Source organism: Stenella coeruleoalba, assembly GCF_951394435.1.
Source record: "Stenella coeruleoalba genome assembly, chromosome: 6".
Taxonomy (NCBI): Eukaryota; Metazoa; Chordata; class Mammalia; order Artiodactyla; family Delphinidae; genus Stenella; species Stenella coeruleoalba.
Window position 1 is genome coordinate 84310834 of NC_137151.1, and position 21007 is coordinate 84331840.

The 21007-nt window shown below is 40.1% G+C and overlaps 2 protein-coding genes across 5 annotated transcripts in view; one reads left to right on the forward strand and one right to left on the reverse strand.

The window, feature by feature from the left end:
* The window catches only part of HIBCH (3-hydroxyisobutyryl-CoA hydrolase), an 87181-nt gene extending 81666 nt beyond the window's left edge, over nucleotides 1-5515 (reverse strand). Inside the window, exons 1-2 of one of the 4 annotated variants that reach the window (XM_079923481.1) lie at nucleotides 5347-5503; nucleotides 709-805 (exon numbers count right to left, since the gene is read on the reverse strand). Coding sequence is in view for 3 of the 4 variants with exons in the window: in XM_079923478.1 (XP_079779604.1) it covers nucleotides 5347-5381 (35 nt within the window). In the remaining variant the exon portion in view is untranslated. Of the gene's footprint in view, nucleotides 1-708; nucleotides 806-5346 lie in introns of all 4 variants that reach the window. The other 3 variants (XM_079923478.1, XM_079923480.1, XM_079923479.1) reach the window with 3 other exon arrangements.
* An 8307-nt stretch (nucleotides 5516-13822) lies between these two features.
* The window catches only part of INPP1 (inositol polyphosphate-1-phosphatase), a 32897-nt gene continuing 25712 nt past the window's right edge, over nucleotides 13823-21007 (forward strand). The window contains exon 1 of the mRNA XM_079924057.1: nucleotides 13823-13952. The gene's annotated coding sequence lies outside the window, so the exon portion shown is untranslated. The remainder of the gene's footprint in view (nucleotides 13953-21007) is intronic.

Sequence of the window (21007 nt, forward strand, 5' to 3'; positions counted from 1 at the left end):
CGGCTTATGCGAGGTTTCACAGAAATGCTCTACTTTCAGATAGCAGGGGAAACCTGTACTGGGATACAAGAAGTTAGATTTAAGATATATGGAGAGAGGTCAAAGCTGAGATCAGTAGTAGCAGCAGCAGCCTGACAGGAGCTGTACATATGCAAAGACACAGATACTATCTGATGGACCTGATAAACTGCCAACTTATTAATTTTATTAATTTTTCAAGGATACCTTGAGATTATTTGAAGGGCAAAAGTTTAGCTGAGACATTAAGAAAAAGGGCAATATGACCAGTGTTACCACTTGTAACCACATTCTAGTTGACTGAATTCATAAAAATATTTGTAATCTAACTTACTTTTCAGAATTTGTATTACTTTCATTTTCTATTACATTCAAATTGAAAACTACTACAAAAAAAGAGGAAAATCACTAACTTAAGTCAGTCACACTTCACATTCCTGGACTAGCGTATTTTGAATTTGCCTTACCACGAGTAAAATATTCTTATCCTAAGCTAGTAATTCCACAACTAGTCTGCACAGTAGAATCACTTGGGACTACTGTAAACATTCCAAAGCCCCAGTCACATCCAAGACCAATTATCAAACTCTGGCGATGGGACACAGACATAGATATTTTGTTTGAAGCTCCCCAAAAGATTCCAAAGTTCAGACAAGTTGTCATTAAAATCAATACTTTATAAAAATTAACCTGGGGGTCTTCCCTGGTGGTCCAGTGGTTAAAACTTCGCCTTCCAAAGCAGCGGGTGCGGGTTCAATTTCTGGTCAGGGAGCTAAGATGCCACATGCTTCTCGGCCAAAAAACCAAAACATAAAACAGAAGCAATATTGTAACAAATTCAATAAAGACTTTAAAAATGATCCACTTCAAAAAAAAAAAAGTTAACCTGAAGTGACAGATTCTTATTTAGGGGTATTTTTAAAATAGAGATTTCATATAGACTTTTAAAATCTGAACTATACTTACCCTGAAGCACCACTTCTAAAATTTTTTTCAACTTAACTCAAAAAACTTCCTAAAAGAAAAATTAAGTATCAAAAAATTTAAGCACTAATTTCTTTAGATCCAGAATTACTTTGAATTCCTTAATGGCCAATACCCAAATGCCAGTTCAAGGCTAATGAGGATGCTGCCAGATTGGCAGGTTTCATGTAACAGTTTAAGTACTACCTGCAGCATAAAGAATAAACAAAGAGAAACACAAGGCCTGGCTTCAAGTCCCAGTTTTATATATGAGATAGAATTTTATTTCACTCAGAAAAGTTAATGTAAACCTACCAAACGCAAGTTTGAACCACTGTGTATGGCATTTACAGGTCAAAAAAAATCTCTGGACCAGTTACTATAAAGCAAAATAGAAAACAAACCTAAGTACAACTAAGTTCCCTGCCAGATTCTATAAATCATATTCCTTCTATATGTTCCGATTTATGCTCAGCTATTATTTAAAATCTGGTATTAACTTTTATATCTCAGAAATGTATTTGCATGTTCAGAGTCTCCAAGTAATTCTGAATTTATGGTCTCTTTCCTTCCTTTTGACTCCCAAAGTGCCATCTGGTGGAAGGGAAGAGACATGCACATTACAGCTACTACTAATTTACTAATTCACTTTATCAGGCTTATTTCCTTCAGGTGATGATCAACTTGGCTGCTTGCAGCAGTTGTTCTGAAAGTGTGGTTTCTGGACCTACACAATCAGTTTACCTGGGAACCTGTCAGAAATGCAAATGCTTCGCCCCATTCCACACCTACTGAATCAGACACTGTGGGGTAAGGCTCACAAATCTATTTTTAACAAACCCTCCAGGTGATCCTCATACTTGCTAAAAACGACTGTCTTAGAAGGATGAGAACCTTATCGTTTAGAAGATTTCTGATTATCCAATAAAGCACACATGGGCTTACAAAATTAACTTTTCATGAAACTGTTTCAGATGATGATATAATAAAAATAGTACTTAATGAAGATTATTACAGCAGAACTAGGCATGGTAGAATGTGAATAGAACAGAAAATCAAGTCCAAGGCCAAGTAACTCAGGCATGAACTGATGAACACCAGCTGTGGAAACAAGGCAATGATTTACTGAGTTATTAAGAAGTAAAAATTCAATGGAAAAGAAAAAGAATTATGCCAAAAACGACTACAAGATTTCATGCCAGGAGAGCTAGGAGAAATAGGTACTGAAAAGCTTGGGAAGGAAACTAGCTGGTTTGTAGGATGAAATATGAAGTCCATTTTGAATTTGAGGTTGTAATGAGACCTAAGTAGAAATATTCAACAGTGAGTGGAGAAGAAAGACTGGAGTTTGAAAGAAAAGTTAGAACTAAAGACATTTCAGGAAGTCACATGTATAGACAATCACTGAGGCCTGAGAACCTCTAAGCTCTCTATGAGGAATAAGTGAGAAAGCTACAGTTGAAAACTATGGCCTGAAGGCTGCTTGAGCCTACAAATGTGTTTGGTTAGCAGTGTTTTAAAATGACAGACACTTTAAAATCAAGAGATTTCACTTAAAAACGCAGCTTTCCAGCTTTTCCAGACAAACTGGTAGTTCTGGAAACCCTGGGTCTACACTCTACAACGGCAACGACACACAGGCTGAAAAGCTGCCTTTAGAGAGAGCGTTCTCTATTGCTCACTAGCTCCCCACTAATCCCCACTGCTGCCACCTAGCCAGCACCATTCCTTCTGGGCATCTGCATTTGGGTTTGTGACTGTTCGACTAAAAAATAATAAAAATAACAGAGAATCAAATATTGAGCCTTCAGAAACAACTACACAGAAGTAAAAGAAAGAGAAGACAGGCAGCCCAAGAAGCAAACCAAAACAATATAGTTCAGCACAACACAGAGGAGATGAAGAAGGGAATAAACACTATTAACAGCTTAAAGATCAGTCTCTTTGAAGAGGCTCCCTGAGCCCCTCTTCCTTTCTAAACCTGGCTCTCTTTTCCTTTAAGACACTTAACAGACTTGATAACTAGGTATTACTTTTGTTTAAATATTTGTTTCTCATCTGATCTCCTCGAACTTCAATGACCTGAAGTTAAAAACAATAAGAACAAGTAGTCCAGGGACTTCCCTGGCAGTCCAGTGGTTAAGAATTCGCCTTCCAATGCAGGGGGTGTGGGTTCGACCCTTGGGATCCCTGGTGGGGGAGCTAAGATCCCACATGCCTCACAGCCAAAAAATCAAAACATAAAACAGAAGCAATATTGTAACAAATTCAATAAAGACTTTAAAAATGGTCTACATCAAAAAAATCTTTAAAAAAAAAAAAAGAACAAGTAGTCCAGGTTGGCTACAGGATAACAGATGTGCCTAGAACACTATCTCCCAGGAGCTATAACAGGACAGTAAGTATTGTTGAATTCATGAACTAAACTGGGGCCTAATCTTTGAAACCCAGGCTGGGAACTTTTTATTTAATTCCATAGGTAGGAGAACACCTCTAAGAGCTTTTGAGCAGAGGAATGGAAGGCACTGAAGTAAACTTCAGCAAGATTAATCTGGCAGTCATGTGCAGAACCTATTCAAATTGGGAAGAGATAAGTCCATTAATCAAGTTTCTGCAAAAAGAGCAAGTGATAAATGAGAGGAATGTTCAAATTCAAATCAGCAGGAAGAGATAAGGATTGGGAGTGTGGGAGAACTTAGATAACTTTAGGAATCTAGAAGAATAGATAGTGCTATGAAGTTGAAAGTGCAGAGGAGGAATAAGGGTTGCACTTATGTGCAAATGTATATTTGAGGTGCAAAAGAGACATTCAGGTGGTCGTGACTAGTACTAGAGCTCAGGATAAATCAAGGTTAGACATACAAATTTGAGAGCTATCTTCAGAGAGAGGTACTTTACTGGGGAACTACAACAATAACAAAAAATTCCAAGGGCTGTATTGGCACTAGGGCAAGATAAGTAGTGGGGAGTGGTAGTAGGAAAGCAAGACAGTGACAGAAAAGCCAAGGGAAGCCAGGGTTCAAGGACTGCCCAACAATGTCAACCACAGCACAGGGGCCCTAGTTCCTCTCAGAAAACTGTGGCACCCTGTTCCTTAGTACATTTGTAATTAGGCTGTCAAGACTGGATGATACTGGCCTCAGGTCTCTGCTTTGCCAGGGTAATACCCACTCCAGGGCTGGCCCTGGAAAAGGCATCTCCAATCAAAGCCCCCAAACCAGTCCAGGACTCGCCTAATCAGTCTGCACCTTGCAACTGCGCGTGCAACAAAGCCAATCTGAACTCTGGGAATGACAGATTCTTTCCCAAGTCAGTTAATTTTGTTAACTTTGTTAACAAAGTTAACATGTCTTCCCAATTTGTTTCTCAATTAACGCGGTATTTGCTCACAGCTTCAAAAAAGCATCAGCACTGATTATATGTACCGATTTTCTTTATATCTGCCAAGTTCCTCTGTGAGCTGGTTAGAGGCACAGAGACAACTAATTTCAAGGTATTAAAAAAAAAAAAGAACAACGAAGAAGGAAAGCAACTCTTCGATTTTTCTTCAAATACTGAATAACCAAGTGCATGGATACAAGGTTAAAACAACTAGACACATTGCCCTAAAACTGAAACTATTCTTAAATCAAAAAACCACTCCCATCCCTTTGCCCTAAAGAAAAATCCAAGACTAAAACCCCCCAGGAATTTCAGCTGTGAGGCAATTAGCCGGTTCTCCCTTCAAGCAGCCTGAGCTGAAACCTGGTAATGCATGGGGGCAGGCGGTAGGCCTCAAGACTGCTCCAGCCTAACTTCCTACAGTGATTGCTACCAGATTTCCTCAGCTGAGCTCAAGCTGCATTGAGTAGCACTTTCAAAAGTTAAACACGTTTGCACACATACTCCCCCAAGCCAAGCTGTGAGGCCGCAACACTCGCCTCAAAGTTCCAGACAGCTGCACTAACGCTGGAACTACGCGACACAGCTGAACAACAATCACACCACAAGCACAGATAACAACTGGCAAAGCACGAGCGTTTGTTAGCAGCACAAAACATGCCACAAAATTCCCCCAAGGTGAAACCCTGCGTGTCCCCCAAACTTACTCAACTTTGAAAAAGGAAAGAAACGGGGGTCAAGTCTGCATTAAGGGCCAGAGAGGCAGAAAACGAAGGTGATGCTGCAAAGAAGGTGCTAGAAGGAGTGACACCGAGACCCAGAAGAGGGCTGAGGGTGGTCCAGGCGGGTCGGGACTCGGGTCTGAGAGCTGCGCCTCCAAGGGCGACTCGAAACGTCAAGGCCAGCCAGTCCCCACCGCCCTGACCTTTTCCACCCGGGCGAGCGCAGCCGATGAACCTGCCCTTAGACCGCTCGCTCACTCACCTCGACATGAGTCTCCACATCTCCCGCAGCCCCATCGCCAAAACACTCGAACCTAAAACCACCCCGACCCGGCAGCCCGCTCGCTTGGCTCTTCACGCCACACGTCAGACCCGCCCACCGCCGCCCGGCGCCGCCAGACACAGACTGCAAGTCCTCCAGAGGGCTAGAGAGGCCTAGGGCACGACTTTACCGCGGCGCGTCGCTGAGGGGCGGGGCGAGAGCCACCTACTGAGGAAATGGTTGAGGGAGATGGGAGGTGGGAAGGGGCGTGGCCTGGGGAGGGGCGGAGCCGGGGTGCAGGCGGTGGGCGAGGCGGGGCAGGGCTGAAGGAGAGGTCAGAGAGCAGAGGTGGGCTGAACCGGAGGGAAGAGTTTGCTCGCTTGGGGCTCTCCTGGGAAAGACCCAAGTGACCTAGACAGCTTAGTTTGACTAGCAGAGACTGACAGGAAATACTTTTCTGGAATCTTAAGATTTTTTTAAAACTAAAAATGTAAACTTGGGACTTCCCTGGCGGTCCAGTGGTTAAGACTCCGCTCTTCCACTGCAAGGGGCAGGGGTTGCATCCCTGGTTGAGGAACTAAGATCCCGCATGCCCTACGGTGCGGCCAAACAACATTTAAAAAGTAAACTTAGTATTCTTTTTTTTTTTTTGGCTGTGGTGTGCGGCTTGCGGGATCTTAGTTCCCCAACCAGGGATCGAACCACTGGACCGCCAGGGAAGTCCCTAAGATTAGTATTCTATTCTGAGAATCAAGCAGATGAAATACACGTGATAAGAGGAGGACATTTACTGTAATTTATTCCTAGCCTAACATAGCAGAATTTCTTTCATATTAGGATTGAGATATTTCCGGTTTTTTGGAAAAGTTATAGTTCCCCAATCTTCCTTAATGACAGACAAGAATTGTCTCCTTAAGAGGTGATATATATGTCTTCAACTAAACTAAAAATTACTGTTATCAGCAAAAGCATAAAATTGCATCTAGAAAGTAGCCTACTCTTTAATGAAACAAATTTAACTCAACCACTAGTATCAACTATTATGTCGATACAGAAGAATGTTCCTCTGCATCCAGATACACCCAGATGTCCAGCAGCAAACATTTCATCACCACTGAACCACTGACACATTTATCAGGAAGGAGGAATTCAGGGAAGAATTTCAGAGAGAGGGAATTTAAAGGAGTTAGCCTTAGCTAGTTAACATCTGAGAATATACTGTCAAGCCTTTGGTCAAAAATTACCTTTCTACCTAGTCAAATATAATTATCCAAATACCCATTGAACAGAGGGCAAACTGGCATCACAGAAAGAACTCCTGACCTACAATTCAGTTTTTAACCTGCTGTGGGAAATTGCTTTTTGACATCACCCTCATTCAGCGTGCACAAAAAATGAACAATCATCAGCATGGTTTACTGGAAAGACCAAGGGCTTTCCTGCAAGCCCAAGATTAAAATCTTCCCTGTCCCCCTAGCTTCATGTGTGTGTAACCTGTGTCTCACAAGGCCCCATGCTTAGACGGAATCTACCTTTGGTTTAATGCTCTGCTTGTAATAAATTTTGAACAAGGGACTCTGCATTTTCATTTTGCACTAAGCCCCACAAGTTATGTCGGTCCTGACCTGCCTTTAGCACACTCATTTATTGTGCTAGTTTAGTGAATAGTTTAGTGAATTTGGGCAAATTATGTAACCCAGGACCTTTCTCAAAAATGTTTGTATTATTTTGGACTAAGAATTCTAGTTGCAGACAATCCATAGAATGGGAAACAAATCTGCAAATGATATATTTGATAAGGAGCCAGTATCTACAATATGTAAAGAACTATTACAACTCAATAATAAAAAACAGCAAATAGCCCTATTTTTTAGATGGACGATGGATTGAAAAGACAGGTCTCCTGGGACTTCCCTGGTGGCACATTGGGTAAGAATCTGCCTGCCAATGCTGGGGCACGTGTTCAATCCCTGGTCTGGGAAGATCCCACATGCTGCAGGGCAACTAAGCCCCTGCACCACAACGACTGAAGCCCATGCGCCTAGAGCCTGTGCTCCGCAGCAAGAGAAGCCACCGCAACGAGAAGCCCGTGCACCGCAACGAAGAGTAGCCCCCACTCACCACAACTAGAGAAAGCCCACGTGCAGCAACAAAGACCCAACACAGCCAAAAATAAATAAATAAGTTTATGGAAGAAAAATGACAGTTCTCCAAAGAAGATGTACAAATGATCAATAATCATATGACAAGGTGCTCAACATGCTTGGCCATCAGGGAAGTGCCAATCAAGACCAAGATAAGATATGACTTCGCACCTACTAGGATGGCTATCAAAAAGACAGAGAATAACAGGTGTTGGTGGAGAATTTGGAATCCTGAATACACTGGTGGTAGGAATGTAAAATGCTATGGCCATTTCAGAAAAAAAGTCTGACAGTCCCTCAAATGGTTAAACATAGAGTTACCATGAGACCTAGCAATTCCTCTCCTGGATATACACCCAAGAGAAATGAAAACATAATCCACACAAATCTTTATAGGAGCATTATTCATAATCACTAAAAAGTTGGCCCATATGTCTAACTGGTGGATTTTTTTAAGTGATATAGCCACACAATAAAATATTATTTGACAATAAAAAGAAATGAACTGCTGATACAAGCTACCACATGGATGAACTTTGAAAACCCTGCAAAGTGAAAAGAAGCTAGCCACAATCAACCATATTTTGTATGATTCCATTAATATGAGTGTCTAGAATAAGCAAATGTATAGAGACAGTTTTGTGCTGTCAGTCTTTTAAATTTTATCCTGCTGGTGTGTGTATAGTATTATCTCATTGTGGTTTTCATTTACATTTCCCTTGTATCTAATGATATTGAGCACTTTTTCGTATACTTATTATCTTCTTTTGTAAAGTGGCTGTTCAAATCTCTTGCTCATTTTTAAATTGGGTCATCTTTTTATTAAGGTTTGATGCAATAATTATCAATTACTGTTACAAATTACCCCAAGTTTAGCAGTTTAAAACAACAAACATTTCTTATCTCTCTGATTCTGAGACTTAGGAATCAGAGAGAGGCTTAGCTTGGTGGTTCTGGCTTAGAGTCTTTGCTGAGGTTGCAGTCAAGGTGTTGGCTGGGACCGCGGTCATCTGAATGCTCAACTGGGGCAGAAGGACCCAGTTCCAAACTCACTGACAAGCTTGTTGGCAGCCTTCAGTCCCTCGCCCTAGGGGCATCTCCATAGGGCTGCTCACAATATAGCAGCTGGCTTCTTCCAGAGTAAGTGATCCAAAAGAGAGAACCACCAAGATGGAAGCCACCATATCTCTTATAACTTAATCTTGGAAGTGATGTACCATCACTACTGCCTTATTCTATAGGTCACACATACTACCCCAGTACAGTGTGGGAGGGGACTACACCCACCAGGGTGTGAATACTAGGAGGCAAGGATCATTGAGGGCAGTTTGGAGGCTGGCTACCACTCTTTTTTTTTTTTTGGCTGCATTGGGTCTTCGTTGCTGCACACGGGCTTTCTCTAGTTGAGGCAAGCGGGGGCTACTCTTCGTTGTGGTGCGCGGGTTTATTGAGGTGGCTTCTCTTTTTGTGGAGCACGGGCTCTAGGGTAAGCGGGCCAGTAGTTGTAGCTCGTGGGCTCTAGAGTGCAGGCTCAGAAGTTGTGGTGTGTGGGCTTTGTTGCTCCGCAGCATGTGGGATCTTCCCAGACCAGGGATTGAACCAGTGTCCCCTGCATTGGAACACGGATTCTCAACCACTGTGCCACCAGGGAAGTCCCTGGCTACCACTCTTGAATAGTTTTTTCTTCTCTCATTGCCAATCAGTCATCGAGGCATACCAATTATTTCTTTGAAACATCTCTCAGATTTGCCCACTCCTCTTAACATCCCGCTGCTACCATTCTAGTCCCACATGTAATTCATTCCAGATCTAGCCTCTCTCTTCTCTCTCACATCCTTCAATTCACTCTGTATTTCACTGATAACAAATCTTCCTAGGATGCCACTTTTGACTTTTTATTTAGCTGCTAAAAACTCTCACGGTTGTCTATAGCTATATTGTTCAACATCAGACACAAGTGACTATCGAGCACTTCAAATGTGTCTAGTACAACTGAGGAACTGAATTAATTTAAATTTAACAACTGAACCAGTACTTTTAAAAAAATTTTCTTTTAAATATTGATTACATATGAGCCACATCTGGGTGCTCTTTCTTTTCATTGCCTTCTTTCTTTGGTCACGTGGAATCTCACACAGACTTGTGGAATGTCTGCTTCTCTCTTGGTGCTTTGTATAGTCACTGAAGGCCTATTATGATCCAGGTGCTATGGTAGGTGTTGGGCCCTGCAGCCTTGGAGGTTACATGGTGCTATGGAAGCACATAGCAGGACCACCTGTCATCGTCTAAGAATCAGAGAAGGCCACTCAGAAGAACTGACTGTTCTAGATATAGGAAAACTCTGCACAGATGAAACAAAACATGACTCCAGCATTCTGATAGTGGCAAGGAGTGACAGGATGGTATCAGATCACAAAGGGTCTATGAAGCTACCTTACGGGTATTTAAGCAGAAACATGACAAAATCAGATTTTAATTCTATCAGTATCACTTTGAAACATGGCCAGTTTGTCTGGCTCCCCACATCCTTTCCTATATCTTTTCTACACCTTCATACTAACTTGACTTTTAAGAGGTTTTGACTTGCCTTGGTTTGTTTGAGCCCAACTCTACTTCGTGACAGCATCTCACAATATCGCTTTTAAATCATTATTTATTTACTTATTCATTTTGCTTTTGTCAAACTTACTAACTGGCCCATCTGTTTCTCATTTTCTGAACTCAGCATAACAATCTGATTAGCCTGGTTTAACTTTTTTGAGCTATAAATGGGTCACCTTGGATCATGAGGTCCTGGGGTTTAACCATCTATTTGGATACTGGGGATGTTTATGAGTTCCAAGATTAGGTGGGTTTGGCAGGCAATGATGGGTTCTTTCTCAGATCATCAACCAGTATCCATGCCCAGTGTACTGATTCAAAGAACAGCTGATAAAGATAGGAGCATTAATAAAATAGGAAATTTCAAAAACAAAGATGGTTTCTGTTAGAAAAAAATGTGTATGTGTATGCATAGAAACATTCTAAAAGAATATATACCCAAAATGTTAGCAGCAGTTATCCTTGGCTGGTGGTGGAAATAGGGGAGACTCATTACTTCTCTATTATTATTTATATTTTCTATTGTTTCTCTTGAGAGTAAATAATTGTTTTGTAACAAAAATAAAAGTGATTTTTAAGGACATAAAAAAATTACAGGGCTTCCCTGGTGGCGCAGTGGTTAAGAATTGCCTGCCAATGCAGGCACACAGGTTCGATCCCTGGTCAGGGAAGATCACACATGCTGCGGAGCAACTAAGCCCACGCGCCACAACTACTGAGCCTGCGTGCCACAACTACTGAAGCCTGTGCACCTAGAGCCTGTGCTCCACAAGAGAAGCCACTGCAATGAGAAGCCCACGCACCGCAACAAAGAGTAGCCCCCGCTCGCCATAACTAGAGAAATCCTGCGCACAGCAACAAAGACCCAACGCAGCCAAAAATAAATAAATAAAATAAGTTTATTTTTTAAAAAATTACACAAAACCTACCACATTTTTCTTTATAGATAATGCTCAAAATACTTTTGGGGTGAGTTTTTTCTTTACTACATGCACTGGGTTTCTAGTAAGTTGCCACCAGGTGATGAATGTATTGCATCAAAGAAGATTGAAAGGCTTACGTTTTTCCATAAGGTAGTGCCTCCAAAACAGATTTCTTACAAAAAAACTTTCATACATTGCTTGATTTTGCATGCAAAACTGTGTCCTTAACAATTAAAATTAAAATACATGCATAACTCTTACATACACAGCATAAGATATAACATTGATATTATAAAGCTCTGTATTTTCAAAAAATGTAAACCTTGGTACATAATAATAGTACAAATGTCTATTTGCATGTCTATTTCTTTGGAGGAGGAGAAATAAAATCAAATGACTGTCAAAATAGTATGCTTTTCCACTCATATGGGAAGACTCTGAGTCCTTTTCAGAGTCACTTTTGTATTGTTCTGGTGTTTGGTTGGTGAGGCTTGCTACTATGCTTAATGCTATGTTCGCTTTCCCAATGGAAGATAAAGATAGAGGGTAAGGAAAGAGAAAATGTGAATATCAGTGTTCTGTGCAGCTGCAATGCTCAGTAACCCTCCTTTGAGACCCTGGCCTCCAAATCCTAAATTAAAAAACCAAAACAACACATCCTATGTTATTAGTGGTAAGATCAATCGAAATTTGTAAAATTTCTGCCTATATTTAGGAGCAATATACTCACTTAAAACGAAAAGACAGTGCAAGGCAAGCCAACAATGTTTCATATGTGTTTTTAAGATTCAGGGATGAGGTAGGAAATAATTTGCAGCTGACGAAAAATTTATGGTAAATGGTAACATCAAAGATTGCTTTTTTTCAAGTTTTAAGTTGTGACTTCAACAACAACAAATGAGAGACAGCTGCTGCTGTACACTCATCTCCTCCTAGATCCTGGAGTATGTTGCGGACAAAACCTCCGTAATCACCCAGGAGATAAGACTATCTAAAGGGATGGTGGGCAGGAGACCAGAAATGTCAGTGGAGAAGTGCATGGTGACTGGGAATTAGCATCCTTTTCCTCATCTTGGTGTCAAGCAATAGTCTGCAACTTTCATTTAACTCATCGGTCCTCACAGAAGCATCAGCTGAACCACATTTGTTGCTATTTCCAAGATAAAATTTAACTGTATATGTCAGGTAATATATTTAACTTTTCTTGTGAAAAAAGGAGAGCAAAAATATCTATGACGAAAAGAACTGGGACTTCCCTGGTGGTCCAATAGTTAAGACCCCTCACTCCCAATGCAGGGGACCCGGGTTTGATCCATGGCCAGGGAACTAGATCCTGCAAGCATGCCGAAATTAAGAAGTCCGCATGCCACAACAAAGACCCGGGCAGCCTAAATAAATAAATAAATATGTATTTTTTTTAATGTTTAAAAAAAAAAAGAACTATGTGAACAACAACAACAAAAACAGGAGACAAGTATATGTTCTTTCTAATTTTCCAATGTTTTCTTCCCATTTATAACATTTCATTTGTGGAAACTCGAAATTAATCACAATAAGCAAACATTTCAGTAAACATTTCAGTGTCAGTACATTCTGTAAGAAAAAACTTGTGAAAAGCATTTAGGATCAAAAGTTCAATATCTGTGAATACATTATGAAAGCTAAAATTATTTTTAAGTTGTGAGGTGTTAGGAGTAATAGTACAACCCCATTGGCAAAATATATTTGTCTCCTAAGATTACCTAAATAATGATGAACTTTATGTATCATAGAAGGAAGTTACTTAACAAAATAAAAACACAGTATAATTTGCATATGAGAGATCTACTTCTTGTCTCCTCTTGCCTTTCCAGTCTCTTGCTGGCTTAAGTTTTGTGGGGTTTTTTATATTTATTTATTTATTTTTGGCTGCGTTGGATCTTTGTTGCTGCACATGGCCTTTCTCTAGTTGTGGCGAGCAGGGGCTACTCTTCGTTGCAGTGTGCGGGTTTCTCATTGTGGTGGCTTCTCTTGTTGCAGAGCATGGACTCTAGGCACGCGGGCTTCAGTAGTTGTGGCACGTGGGCTCTAGAGCGCAGGCTCAGTAGTTGTGGCGCACGGGCTTAGTTGCTCCACAGCACGTGGGATCTTCCCCGACCAGGGCTCGAACGCGTGTCCTCTGCATTGGCAGGAGATTCCTAACCACTGCGCCACCAGGGAAGCCCTGGCTTGAGTTTTTACCAGAATAATTTGGTAACATGAGGTATGGAGGGTGTGGTTTTGGGAAAGAATTTGATTCTGCATATTAGATGTTTTAAACAAGCTTCTTAAAGTTCTATTTTTGAATGCCTAAGAAGTTTAAAGAATTTTAATGCACTTTTCCCTATGAGATTAGTGTCATATTCACACTTACCATGTAATATCCAAAAGATAGATTACAAAATTAGCAGTTCTAAAAATAAACTAGGCAAATGTATTCCAAAGCAAAATACACAAAAGGAATAAGCAATGAGGATATAAATATTCAAGATAACAAAATATGCAGGAAATTGTTTTACAAACTAAAGAGTATCAGGGAGTCTCCAACATAAGTTGATTTTAAGGTCTTCCATGGATGGCTTAAGTAAACAAGAAAATATTCAGGAAAGTCTAACAATTGGAGGAAATGACTCATTGATAATATGCTTGTTCCAGAGGAAAAACTTTGTACTGAATGGCAGAGAATTCTACACCTAATCAGTAGGGGCTGGGCTGGGCAGTTTACTAAAAAAGTGTTCAGATGAAGCACAGGGCAAGTCCATCCAGAGTCCCTTCCCTGAGCCTTTTGCTCTCAGATTCCAGCTTTTAATTCCCTTGAAACAGAGGGAAACTCAGATCCTAAGTAACCATATACTTCAAGGCTTTGGCATTTATTATATTTTACATCTTGGAATTCAGTAAGCAACCCTTCTGTGGAAAGGTAAGTGAAAAAAAAGATAATTCCTATTTTATGAAGTTTTAAGTATATGTACTACGTGTGTATGTGTTTGTGTGTATAGGGTGTGAGAGAGTAAAGATAAACACTCAGGCCTGGTGAAACTTTGTTAGAGATAAGCCTATGTTCCCATACATTGGAAAGTGCTTATAAATATATCTGCATGACTTGTTCTAGAAATTTACCCTTTGCTTTCTTGGGATCTCAGCTACATGTAGCCCTCAATACCACGCTCAAAGCTCCCTAGTTTATATAGTTTAGTAAATTTGCACTGCAATTTAAGAAAAACTCAAGGAGTTTTAAATATTCTATCACAAATGTTAAGGATTCTTCCCCCAAATCTTTAAGAAAATCATGGATATGCTTTGTTTTCATGAGAGTTGTTCAGCCTTTTCTAAGGAAAGTATAAACGAGTTATATTAGTTAATGATTTTTAAAAATTTATTTATTTATTTATTTTTGGCTGCATTGGGTCTTTGTTGCTGCATGCAGGCTTTCTCTAGTTGTGTCAAGCTGGGGCTACTCTTCGTTGCGGTGCATGCATTTATTGTGGTGGCTTCTCTTTTTGCAGAGCACGGGCTCTAGGGCATGTGGGCTCAGTAGTTGTGGCGCACGGGCTTAGTTGCTCCACAGCATGTGGGATCTTCCCGGACGAGGGCTCGAACTTGTGTCTCCTGCATTGGCAGGCAGGTTCTTAACCACTGCGCCACTGGGGAAGCCCTAGTTAGTGAGTTTTAAAGGAACACAAAAATAAGATTGTGCAATATGGTGCTAGGAATCTCTTACAACTAAATCAATTCAAATTTAGTTCTTGTGTGAGTAACCTACATTTTTGCCTATCTGTTAGCTACCTAATATCTTATGGTTGAGTCATTTTTACACATGCTTAATAGATGAGGTATAGGTGGCAAATGCTCCAAAACTCATAATCCAGTGAATTACAGTCAAAACCAATTTCAAGTTTCCACCAGCTGATTTCAAGCTGTGAGGTATGACAGTGGCAGGCATGCAATGTTGATCCATGTGACAACAATTGGTGACCTCAATGCTAGTTTGCTATGACTGAGTAAAGGATATGACTGAGTCTAGGAGGTTGTGAGAGCTGCCTGCTGACACTCTGCCATCGACCCTTATGCTAGAAGCCTCGGCCAATGTGTCATTAAAAATCATATTTCAAAGGAATATTTAATGACATGGTGAAATGCTCATATATGATGATTAAACAGCAGTTTACAAAACAGTATGCTTAGTAACATTTGTAGAAATAACATATACATAAACACACAGAGAAGATGGGAAGTTATACTCCAAAATGTTAATGGTCATAGAATTTGGTATGGGTTTTGTTTCATTCTTTATATTTTTTCATGTTTGCTCAAAGTTTCCACAACTTGTCTTCATAATGCATTACTTTTATAATAAGAAGTTAGTTAATAAATTTCATCTGAAAACATAAATATTTTGAATATTTGGAAAGAGTGAATTTTGGTGGAGAATTACCCATTTGCTATTAAAAACTTTGCCATTGGCACAGTAATCCAAAGGCAGATGAATGAAAGAAAACAGAGGACCCAATATAGCCTAGGTTATAAAAGAGCTTAATACATGATGTATTTGTCATCAGAGATTAGTGGGAAAAGGATATCTGTTCAGTAATGATGTCAGGAAAATTGGCTATTTGGATATTAGAAAAAAAATTTAGGTATTTGGGTGGGGGGAAATCAGTTTAGAGCTTCTCAAAATAACTTCCAGATTATTAAAGACTTAAATCTAAAAATTCAAATAGTAAAAAATATCAGGAGAAATGTAAGTGAATATTGATCTGATCTTTGGTTTTAAAAGGATTTTCCAGGCATAAAAACAAAGATCCATAGATTTGACTACATTAAAAATTTTTTAATTTGTAAATAATAAACACCCTTCAATAAAAGGCAAACTAAGAAAATTATTCATAACAAAAGTGACAAAGGGCTGCCATACTACTATACTGTTAATTGAATTAAACAAGATAAATAGTAAGTCTCAAATATTGCTAGTTTGTGAGCTCCGTGAGGGCAGAGGCATAACTGTATTGTTTGTCATTTAAATTTATTAGCATAATACCCAGATATAAGGAATTAATATGTATTGAATGAATAGAGGAGTGGTCGAACATGAAAAGGCAGCTTAAAAAAAGGTGGGAAGGAAGAGGAGAAAAGGAAATACAAATGACAAATAGACGAGGAAAGAAAAACTCTCAAAAATAATAAAAATGCAATTAAAACTATGATGAGAAATTAGGAAATGTTTTTTGTGTGTATTTGATAATAGATGCAGTAATGAGGAAAGCAACATCATTCACAGTGAAGAGTGTTTTGAAGGGCAATTGGCAAAGTCATATGGTTGACCATGTAATTCTAGGAATCCAACCTAGAGAAATATAATAGACACTTGATATTTATGAAGGATATATCTTCCAGACTCTTGGACTCTCCAAATCTGTATTTTCAAAATGTGGTCCAAGGGGCCCAGGAATTCTGCAGGGATGTCCTAAGTCTGCCTCAAAGATGAGAAAGAAGGTTCCCCCAAATCTGTATGTGACTTTTATCTCATTTATATGTTAGGCTTGATATTTACGAATATTTTCTTATGGATTCCACTGAAAACATCAAAATTTGAACACCACTGTATTGTAGTATATGATTTCTTCAATAAAATGCAATGGAGTCTTACTTCTCAAAACGTGTCTGGAGAAGTGGAGAACAATAGTCAAAATGTTACATTCCCAAACACTGGCCTCACCGTAATTCAAATTCCTGCTTCAGGAAACTTGTAAATCATTCTATAATTACCTTGCAAATAGTCAAAAGCTCAGATGTAAAATGTGAGAATACAGGGCCTGTTGCATAAGAAATAAAAGATTTGTGATCCATGATGTTCACCAGCGTTGTTTTTTTTTTTTGTCTGCGTTGGGTCTTCTTTGCGGCATGCAGGATCTTTCGTTGTGGCACGCGAGCTCTCTAGTTGGTGCGGGTTTTCTCTCTCTAGTTGTGGTGCACAGGCTCCAGAGCACGTGGGCTCTGTAGTTTGCAGCACTCGGACTCTCTAGTTGAGGCACAGGGGCTTAGTTGCCCCGCTGCATGTGGGATCTTAGGTCCCCAATCAGGGATGGGACCTGCATCCCCTGCATTGGAAGACGGATTCTTTATCACTGGACCACCAGGAAAGTCCCTCACCAGTGTTTTTTAATACATCAGTCTGTCCTAACAGGAACCAACTTTCACTTAGGTGTTTCGACAGAAGAGATTTTATTGAACTGACTATTTACATAAGTTTTGGGTTAGGTTTAGGGCTGGGTGAAGGGAAACAATTCGATGTGAAGGTACTCAGCCTCTTGCAACAGTAAGAAGCTGTTACCACTGCTAGGACTGAAGGGATAAGGGGAAGAGATCAAATTAGCAAAGCGGTAGGGGCTGCCTTACGGAGCCTTAGAGGCCCACAGCAGCAAAAGAGGTGGGAAGAAATACCCCAACCTTTTTTCCATTTTCCACTCTCCAACCTGCTTTTGGTATCACCCACTGGTCAATCTAACGGGAAGCCAGCCAGCAAGAGAACCCAGAGAAAATAGTCTATGAAAGTGCTGCCTTCTGAGGCACAGAGTCCAGCAGAGAAGGAAGGAAAATGGATCTAGCAGACAGCAAGTAGAAAATAACCAGCATACTTACAATAGTGAAATGCTGGGAACCCAGATGTCCAATAATAGAGGAATGCATAACTAAATGAAGGTATTAACCATTCTTCAATTAAGTAAATAATGGTAGTCAAAAGATCGTTATGAAAAAAAATAGCAATAAAAGAATCATTTTGTTAGGAAAAAAAGAAGGATCATGATGTGTTCAGGGAGCACACAGAGAGAGGGGAAGTGAATTTGGGGAAGATTTTCTCCAACTGACAACTAAGGGCCTTGTTGCTGCCCAAGCAAAATTTCTTGTATTTTTACTTATTACAAAAACAATACATACTCACTATTGGAAACACATACATACAATCAAAAAAACCAAATATCTACAATCTCACTCCCACCCCAAGACCACTATCAACATCTTAGGGTGTTTATATCTTTCCAGTTCTTCTTCTATGCATATATACACATGATTATGTTGTATTGGGGATAACATAGATATTCTTTGGTAAACTTATTTTTCCACTTTATCTCATGCAATAAATATCATTCTGAAAATTTTTTAAACATTTAAAACTTTAAAAAAACTTGTTTCACACCTGGTTGTAACTAATTTCTATCCTCAGACGTTTAGTTGCTTTATCCTTTTGACTATTACCAAATCCACTGTGATGAACTTTCTTGCAGTCAACATTGCACACATTACTAACCTCAGGCCAATTTCAGGCCACAACCAGTTTTTCTACAGCCCTCAAGCTAATAGCTTTCACATTTTTTCAGGGTTAAAGAAAAAAAGCACACACACGAAGAAGAAAAGCAAGAAAGACATATGTGGCCTGCAAAGCCTAAAGTATTTACTATCTGGACTTTTATAGAAAATATTTGTCAACCCCTGCATTATGAATTCCCAGAAATGTAATTTTTGAGTCAAAGGGTGTGAGCATTTTTGAGGCTTTTACTGCATTCTGCCAAATTGTCCTCCAGAAACACTGAAGCAATTTATGCCCTTCTCAGCACTGAGCTTGCTCATCTGCCATACATCCTGCCTCAAGGGTCGCTGGCCCAAATCACTAGCTCTATTCTTTTATTCTCAGTCAACTTGAAGGTGCATTATCATTTTACATTTTCACTTCCCTTAAAAATATGGTTGGCCATTTGCATTCTACTTTCATGATTTAACTAATTTACATTTTTGCCCATTTTTAAAAACAAGGTATTTATATTTTCTTTGTAAGACCTTTTTATCAAATGAGGATGTTACTCTCTTATCTTTCATATATATTGCACATTTTTGGATAATTTTTACTTGTCTTTTAATTTTACTCTATGGGCCTTTTTGATGAAAGCAGTTAAAAATTCTATAGTCAAATCTGTCACTTTTCTTTTGTAATTTTGTCCTTTGTTCCATGCTTACTCTGAGATGAAAAGCAATTCACTTATATGTTCTCCTTGTACTTTGAAGACTTTTAAAACATTTTACAATTTAAATCCTGCTCAAATTTAGTGTCTGAGAAAAGTTTTTAAAGTATGAACAGGTAAAATAATGTGAGTCCTGAAGTCATATAGCTGGGTTCAAATTTGGCCTCACCATATGCTACGTATTTGAGTAAATTACTTAACCTCTCTAAGTCACAGTTTTATTCTTTATTGAGATAACAGTAATCCTACCACAGGGTTGATATAAGAATGAACAGCTATAAAACACAAAAAGCACTTAGCCTCGTGCCATTAGCTATCATCACAGCAGCATGAGAATACTCCAGGCAAAAGAAATAACATGTATAAAGGCACAAAGGAATGAAACTAGTTTGTGCATTTAGGAAACTAGATGTGGTGTGGTAAAATGGCATGTCACGTGTGAGAGGGCAGGATTGACAGATGCGAGGGGGAGAGAGCCCTTGAAAGCCATGCCCAGGAGCTTGCTCTCGATAGGACCCAGGAGCCAGTGAAAGCTTTTAAGCAAGCAACCTATTGAGAGGTGTGATGTAGGATCATCTCCGTGGCAGCAAAGTGGAAAGTGGACCAGATTTAGCTCGTAGAGGCATATTGCTGTGTCACAGAAACAGCGGTCTCTTGTGCCACCCCCCTCTCACCCAATTCCTGCTCCCTAGGGGCAAATTCTTTGTGCGTTCTAACTCTTCTGGTATCTGCTATCTCTTTACTTCCAAATATCAAACTGCTTCTTTTTGTTTTTTTTTTTTTAACTTTTTAATTTTATATTGGAGTATAGTTGATTATGTTCAAACTGTTTCTTGATCTTTCCATCATAGATAGAAATGAGACTAGATACAATTATTAGACTGATTAATAAACAATAATACAGGGGATGGACCAAAAAAATGAATCTGAGAGAGAAGACAGAATGGATCAGCTGGACTTGCTAGTGAGTGAAAGCCCGATAATGGGGTGGGGTGGGATGTGAAGGAGGCGTTGTCTCAGTCAGAGACCATAGAAGCAGGCTGGGAGCAGAAAGATGAGTTCCGCCCGGGAGATGCAAAGTTTTAAGCACCATTTCCTGGACTATGACAAGTTGAGTATTACCCCCAGGCCCCTGTCCTGGTGGTTCCCCACTGCCCTGAGGAGCAAGACTTGACAACTCAGGAGGTTTGGGGAAATGTAGATAAGAAAACCTGCTAGCTAGAACATTAAAACAGAGCTTCCTAATTTCACACCACGGAATGAGTTATAGATATGTACATAGTGGTCTCCTCTGCCCTCCAAGGTGGAAGGGCCCAGTCCCTCCTGCATGAGCAGCCTCCTCTGTTTGCCCCACTTGGGGTCCTGCAGACAAGATTATTTCCTAGGTGTGCCATGAAGTGAAAGGATGTGTGAAGGACTTTAGAAGGCCCGGTGTGCTCACAAACAACATCCAGCCTACTGGGTCACCGGCCAGACCCCTCCTGTTCAACACTCTGTTGCCCTTTAAAAATGTCTACCTATCCCCCCATCATCACCCATTCCTATCACTACCCACCCCATTCAAAGCCATCTTTAAGATATACTGAATCCCACAGTTTAGAGGGTTGAAGCACTACCCACGGTGTGTTTCCGGTCAAGGTGGCTCTAGGCCCACACCCTGTAAGTCAAGCTCCCAGGCGACACTGCTAGGGTTTGCAGCACAACCAGCACGCTTGACATTTCTATTAGAACAATGGGACCCGATTGCCACCGGCAGGAAGTCCATCGTCACTGCTGCCAACCCGTGTATCAAAACGATAATCCTCAAAAAAGAGTACGGAAGAATGGAGGAGAAAGATATTAAAAGCGAATTTGCGGGCGGCTACAAGAAGAAAACAAAAACAGTGGATGAGGTGACCTTGGAACCCTTTGCTTCCCGGCACTCCCCTCTGAATCATCACGCTCCACTTGCGACGCTGCA